The following is a 6,996-nucleotide window of genomic DNA, read 5'->3' as shown; positions in this document are numbered from 1 at the left end:
AATATACACAACTTTATAATAAAATGCACACATTTACCTTTTTCTAGACTAAACACAGGTATGATCCTAAGTTAAAAAAATATGAGGTTGTTAACATCGCAGTTTATCAGTGGATGTTTGCTGGAACTACTTGTTAACAGTTTGTTTCCTGACGGACACACAGCGTTGATTCCGGTCAGGTAGAGACCGGTCTCAAGTCAGCACCGATGCAGACTCGCTGTTTGAGGGCTCCCCCTCCACACCGCTCCACACTCGTTGGTTTGGAACAGCACTTAATATGGCGGACCCTCCGCGTGAACGCGCAAACGGAGGGGTAGGGTGTAGGGGGCGGTTTGGGAATGGGCCTAACAATCCCTGTTCTTCTGTGGGACATCATTGTTCCCCCTAGTCCAGTGGTTCTCAAAGTGGGGGGCGCGCCCCCCACGGGGGGCGCAGAGGCATGCCAGGGGGGGGCGCGAGAGACCAGGAGGAAAAATGGTTATATATATAAAAAAAAGATTAAAAAAATTACAAAAATTATTGATTCAAAAATAATATGATGCAGTACAGTACTATTACGTCTGGGTCTCTGTGTATCATTAAAGCTCGGCTCCGTGTGTGTGGAACGAGCCATTTTGTGTGCGCGAGAGAGAGCGCACTGGTACCGGAGATCGTTGTTGTTAGCTTCTGGTACTATCGAGCTACGCTAACGGATATAAGGAGTTTGTTCAACAACAAAGTGGAGGAGAGTCAGACTGAGAGACTCAATGAGCTAAAGGACTCTCTCAGTGTTATCTCAGTGGGTCTCAAATTGTTGGTCACCATTAATGTAAACAATTATTTCTGAGGCACACGTTTATATGACCATTATAGTTATAAAAAAACAAGAGAATAAATGAAAAACAGGTATGAAATACTATATGACAGTAAAACAAGAATAGAGTTTAAAAGGGTGATTTGTAAAATATCCATAAAGAAAAAGTAAATCTGTTTACAGTTCTGTTTTATATGGGTGTTGAGAGAGGTATCCATAGATCTCTTCATGTTGCTCTCAAAGTGCACCAGATTGATGCTTTTAACTTCAATATTTAAAAATAAATCTTCCCGGGGGAGCATGCCCCCCTATGTGAAGTCCACACACCACCTACAAAAATAGCACTTTACCCCTGCTTATATGCCGTGAGCTGATTATCGAGCCAATTGTGACAGTCGCGGGTACACTGTGTATATGCGTGGGGATTGTTGCAGTAGAACATTCCACTGTAGCGCCCGGTACATTAATGGGAAACCCTAAATGTTTGAGCACCCTCTATGAAATGTCAAGCTACCGCACAGCAGCCCCAAAATAAATCTCTGGCGCCGCCACTGAGCCTGACTATTTGTGTTGGGGGGGCCCGACTTTTTTTTTTCTCCAAAGGGGGGGCCTGACAGAAAAAGTTTGAGAACCACTGCCCTAGTCAGTGAGAAGTTGATGACAACTGATGTCTATCGTGTTGGGATTACAGCAGGGGTGTCAGAACTCAATTTAATCGCGGGCCACATCAGCATTATGCTTGCACTCAAAGGGCCGGTTGTAACTTTAAGACTATATATATAAATATATATAATGTATTATATTACATTACGTATCAAAGCTGAAGTCTGAAGTGAAAAAAGAAAAGGAAGTGACATTTTGAAAAGACATAACATTTTGAAAAAAAAATCTGCGAAAAAAAGGCAAATTTGAGATGAATGTATACGGGCAACGTGCTTCTGTAAATCATCATGTAGGTAGGCTAACCATATAATAACCGGCATGGGTTATTATGGTATATATTTGAAGGGCTAAAAATGAACGTGCATAGTAATAGTAATTATAATAGTGAATAGTAATTTAATCTATTTAAGACTAATCAAAAAACAACTTTTTATAAAGAAAATAAATGCCATATATTTATATACAACTCCCTTACTCTTATTTATAAGATTTATAGACCAGTGGTTCTCAAATGTACGCGGACCTAGGGGTACGTTGGAGATTTAGTTTCAACTTATTAAAAAGATCAGTTAAATGCAACTAATGTCGTTTTTAGTGTTATTGCATGATGCTAAAATTGGTTTGCCAGGGATTTAGAGATGGATTGTAAACATTTGAAATGTAGCATTTAAGTGTTTCTCAGTTACAAGGTTGTTGTTTTAATAAATCAGACACCGATGGTGCAGCACTGTACTGTACCTCTTTATATAGGCATTTCATCCCTAACAAATAGTTTTTGCGCTGATCAGGGGGTACTTGGCTAAAAAAAAAATTCAAAGGGGGAACATTATTGAAAAAAGTTTGAGAATCACTGTGACTATATGCACGGTGTTGGAAATAAAGTCCTTAGCGGTCCCCAGCGATGTCCAAAACGACCATACCGTTTCCCAGGTGGATATGTAGGCCTAATTGATATCCAGTAAATCTTGCATAAGTGATCTTGATTTCAATTAGACTTGAAGTAGGCTATTTACTAAATTACCATTTGTTTCCTAAAAAGGTGGCATCTGAATAGCAGTTTGTGCAATCACTAGCATTGATGACTGATTAGGAAAGAACAAGCCTTGTCTCTTAAATAATACAACATCAAAGTAATAAAGAATATGGATGGCAAAAGATAACGTAATGTCAGGAGTCGTGAGGACTCAATCACATCGTAGCGGTCTGTCAACCTCATAGTTAGAAATGATTGCTGGTTTGGGTTCACTAACATTGGTTTCGTTGTAGTTTTAAAACGTGTGTGGGTTTCTCTTCTAAAAAAAAGACATCAGGCCAACATAAGATACAATGTGGGTGGAATATTCTAGGCTTTATCCAAACATATTGTGAACTGTTTGTTTTACCCCGACTGAATTCAGTCCAAACGCTTCTTCACATTACAATGTTTAATCTCACTATTACAAACAAAGGCAATACATAGCATATTTAACGTTATCTGGAATACAGCTGTGTATCACATCAGTTTAATGTTATATTCTTAGATTTTAATAAATGAGTTGGCTGAATAACTGAGCTTTCACACACAGAAGTTCAATTGTATCTGTTATCGGTCCGAATACACCCTATGTTCCACCGTGAAAATAATGGCAGATTGCACTACATCTAAGTTGTGACTGATTAATGTGTTGTAGGCCTACTTCTAAGGTGTTTTGCAAGGTTCATGGTGCCTTAGTTTTATATCTATTGTAGGCTACTTTTGTTTAAAGCATCGTGCATTTAGGCATCATATTAAACTAATATGTACACCAGAAGTAGGCTACCATGGTGATAGACTACACGGGTTGTATGAGGTAGCAGCATAGATGTCAGTTGAGTTCTGAGATCAGTTAAGCGGATGTATTTCCTAAAGCAGCATGCCATGGTGTTGTTCGTTTTACGTTTAAAAAAACGTGTCAGTGTAAAAACGAAAGTAATAGTAACAGTCTACTGTGACATACCACGAGCTGCGTTGTCCTCTTTTCTGCAAAAAAACGAATTATTAAATACATAATTGTGTTTAAAAAAATAAAGCTATAAAAATACAGACATTTTACAGCCCGAAGAGCACATGTGCTGTTCACAGTATCGAGGCACAACCCCAATAAGTCCAGTTTTATTTTCTTCCTTTCCTTCTTATCCACCCTCACAAGCCCTGCTCCAGCCCTAGAGCGGTCCCCAGCATCGCCCTGACCTTGCAGAGCCCCAGAGAAGCCCGAATACCCAGCCAGGAGCAGGGCTGAGATATGTGGACATCAGCCCAGTAGTGCAGCATCTCCCTGGGTGGGACATGGTGGATGGACACCATGGCCTGATAGCAGCAGCGCCCGTACGGCACCCCTGGGCCCCCGGAGAAGAGTGGGCAGTGTGAGGGCAACACTCCAGCTGTCCGGGCACACAAACCAACGAACACGTCCTCAGGCGGCAGAGGTGTGGAAAGAGGTGACGCAGAGGCCGCCAGGGAAATCTTGAGCAGTGCGGAGCGGGACAGAACATAGGCTGTGCCACTGCAATAGTCCGGAAACACAGAAGGAGGGTAGGCCCCTGAAGGGAGGTAGTGCTTGCCATCTGGGTCACGGTCCGGGGCCACATGGAGATGCACCCTGCCAAGGTATAAGTCTCCTTGTTCGTAAGGGTTACGACTCCTGTTCAGGAAGTGCAGGAGGGCACTGGGATTGAACAGAACGTCATCATCCACTTTGGCCATGAAGTGGGCCTGGGGGCAGAACCTGCGGGCCCACCCCAGCAGGGACAGGGTTTTCAGGGTAAGGTTGGAGTAGGTGTCCAGAAAACGCCCCTGAATCAGGTCTCCCCTCTCCCTGGCCTCCTCGATCAGCAGCTTGGCCAGTCCGGGGTCAGAAGCTACCCCCACCATGAAGAGGGTCATGACGCGCAGGCCCCTCACCTCCACCTCCCCTCCCCAGGTGTCCCGGATGGCCTGGCGGGCCCTCTGGTTGGCAGGAGCCGAGGTAACCATGGTGATGAGGTAAGGCTTGGCACGCTGGCACATTAATGGGCTGGGCATGAGCAGAAACTCCTCGGGTCGTGTGGGGGGGACGCTCTGCGGGGGGATGATGGCTGCGTGCGGCTCCACCAACGTGTTCATGTTCATGGAGGTGACCCATGATTCGATGCAGTCCACAAAGAGCAGAGCCAGTAAGGCTAAGCTCGCTATCGCCGCGCACAGATAAGGCAAAACACCAAACCTGCCCCGCTTTCCAAACCGGGGCTTACATATCCACAGCCCCCGTCCGACCATGGCCAACCTACTACCGTTACAGGCAGCTCTGCAGACCGCTCGGCCGCAGCTTGCCCCTCACTCACCGGTCCTCCTTTTCTCGTCTCCACGATTAAAATCCCTTTTAGGTCATTGCGTGTCCATCTCTCTTAGTCTTCTCGTTGCTCTGCAGGTTTAGTGACGCGCAGCAGCGACTGGAGGAGGCTGCAGTGAGAGGAGCTGATACCCTTGTGTTGATGCTGCAGCCCGGTCGGTCTTTACTAAAGCGGGGTTGCAGCTGCGCACATGAAACGGTCGATTCGGCAGCAGCCCGGAGCTGTTTCTGCCCTGCTTCTTTACAACCAAGTAGCTACAACTACTCTGAGGACGATCATGACAAAAGGGAAAGTGTGTTAGATGATCAGATGCGCTATGGTTAAAATCCTTCTTGTGTTTTTTTTTAATGCCTCTGCTCTTGACAAATAGCCTATTTAAGAGTTCCTGTCATCGGTAAACAGTGCGACTTTACAACAGACATCAGACATATATAACTGTCCTGTGGGCAAACCAGAAAGACACATTCCACGGGACATCAATAGCATTCAAACGGTATTGACAATTTTTACCCTTTGCAGTAAGACTTCATTGGTAGCCTACAAATATTTTTTTCGTAAGATGGCACCAGGCTATAGGGCTAATGATTATTAAAATAATATGAGGGGCCTAGTTAAACTGTGGATAAATTGTAAACTGGGTGACTTGGTAACATATTATTTTATCTAGCCTACTATAGCTTCAGATTCCGATTAAAGCTGCAAGTAATGGCGTCGCATATTTATACATTGATGGAGATCCAAAACAGATGAGATCAATCAACTATAGCCAATTTTCCATCGGAGACGGTAAATATTATACAACAGAAAACTATAAATATTTAACCCAAGGAAATATACATTTTATTGTATGGATTAAATTCATAACGGTCATTAGGTCTATTCTGAATCTCTGCTGCCGTGCTCCTATTGTTCTCCTGCACATTCAGTCGTATAGGGCCTATACGAGGTCACCACACCTGGTGGTGCAGGGTGACATCTGGTGGTTAGTCAGAGGTACTTCTTTTTCTGAGGCTGGACCATAAAGTTCTTATTGTTTCCATAACATGGAGGGAGATTTAATTTAATTTCAAACCTTTATTTAACCAGATTGGTCCCATTGAGATCATAGATCTCTTTTTCAAGGGAGACCTGCAGCATATAGGTTAGATGGTCATGGAAATGCAGGCAAATGGTTAATGCAAATATGAATTGATTCTCGACTACGTGAGTGCACAACTTGAAATCTTAGACGCAGACAGATTAGGTAGACCTATTTTTATCAGGCTATATTTTACAAAAATGTACATGGTGGGGAAAGTGCAACAAACAAAGCCGCAATACCTTTGTTTTGTTTTAAACAAATGCTGTTACAAATCACAAATGGTTGTTTTTGTCATGGTTCGAGACTCCGTCAGAAAAAAGACCATCAAGATTAAAATAGTTGCATGTGACTTTGTGAGATTTTTGTGACTATAGGTGACATTTATTTATCTTTATGTGAAAATAAACATATTCTGTCGTACAAAGATTTGTGTCTAAAATGTTTAATCGACATTTACTCCTTTTCCTAATAGCCTACCAATAAATAAACACATTTATTTTCATTTCAAAGTTTAACTAATCACAATGTTTACTACTTTCCTCAAAAGTCTATTGTTCTGGAAGGCTTAGTTTCCAAATTTTTGTAAGAAGATTTACATTTGTTTGGCATTTACATGGCTGAATAAAAGCATTGACTATTTGTCACACTTTTTGTATTGTAAGGCTAAGCCTTCATTGCTTACATTTTAACTTTTTAATTACAGCCCTGTAACAACAACCATTTGATTGAAAACAGTTTGTATTATTAAAGATAGCTATATATAGGCCTATGTCTATCTATATATATATATATAGATAAACATATTTCTTTCAAAATCACCCATAAAATCACATTTGAACAACAAATTCATTATTTAATTTCCAGGGGTTTTCACAAAATAAATCAATTACTTTTCAAAATAGGACATGGTTTGGGAATATATCATTGGCGCAAGGAATACTTAACAGACAAAACAAATACTTGAGTCTGTCTCTTATTCGTCTGATAGTAGCTTACACTTTATTTTATTATGTTAATTTTATAACATACAAGAAAAGTCATTCAGACACGATGACGTCAGTCCTGTCTGGCTCGCGCCAAGGGTGGGTGGGGGGTGTTGGAGGCGCGCGGG

At 42.1% G+C, this 6,996-nt stretch overlaps 1 protein-coding gene across 1 annotated transcript; it reads right to left on the bottom strand.

Annotated features, from left to right (window-relative positions):
* Positions 1–2,783: 2,783 nt before the first annotated feature.
* On the bottom strand, positions 2,784–5,052 carry b3galt4 (UDP-Gal:betaGlcNAc beta 1,3-galactosyltransferase, polypeptide 4). The gene has a single exon (XM_034211083.1). It carries the CDS (start codon positions 4,728–4,730, stop codon positions 3,618–3,620), a length of 1,113 nt encoding a protein of 370 aa, XP_034066974.1. The 5' UTR covers positions 4,731–5,052; the 3' UTR covers positions 2,784–3,617.
* Positions 5,053–6,996: the final 1,944 nt, after the last annotated feature.

The sequence above is a fragment of the Gymnodraco acuticeps genome, unplaced genomic scaffold, assembly GCF_902827175.1.
Source record: "Gymnodraco acuticeps unplaced genomic scaffold, fGymAcu1.1, whole genome shotgun sequence".
Lineage (NCBI taxonomy): Eukaryota > Metazoa > Chordata > Actinopteri > Perciformes > Bathydraconidae > Gymnodraco > Gymnodraco acuticeps.
Note: the sequence above shows the minus strand (reverse complement) of the source record. Positions and strands in the feature narration are given on the sequence as shown.

What these genes read in the sequence shown, in the direction of transcription:
- b3galt4 (XM_034211083.1), bottom strand. Translation starts at nt 4,730, where the DNA reads ATGGTCGGACGGGGGCTGTGGATATGTAAGCCCCGGTTTGGAAAGCGG.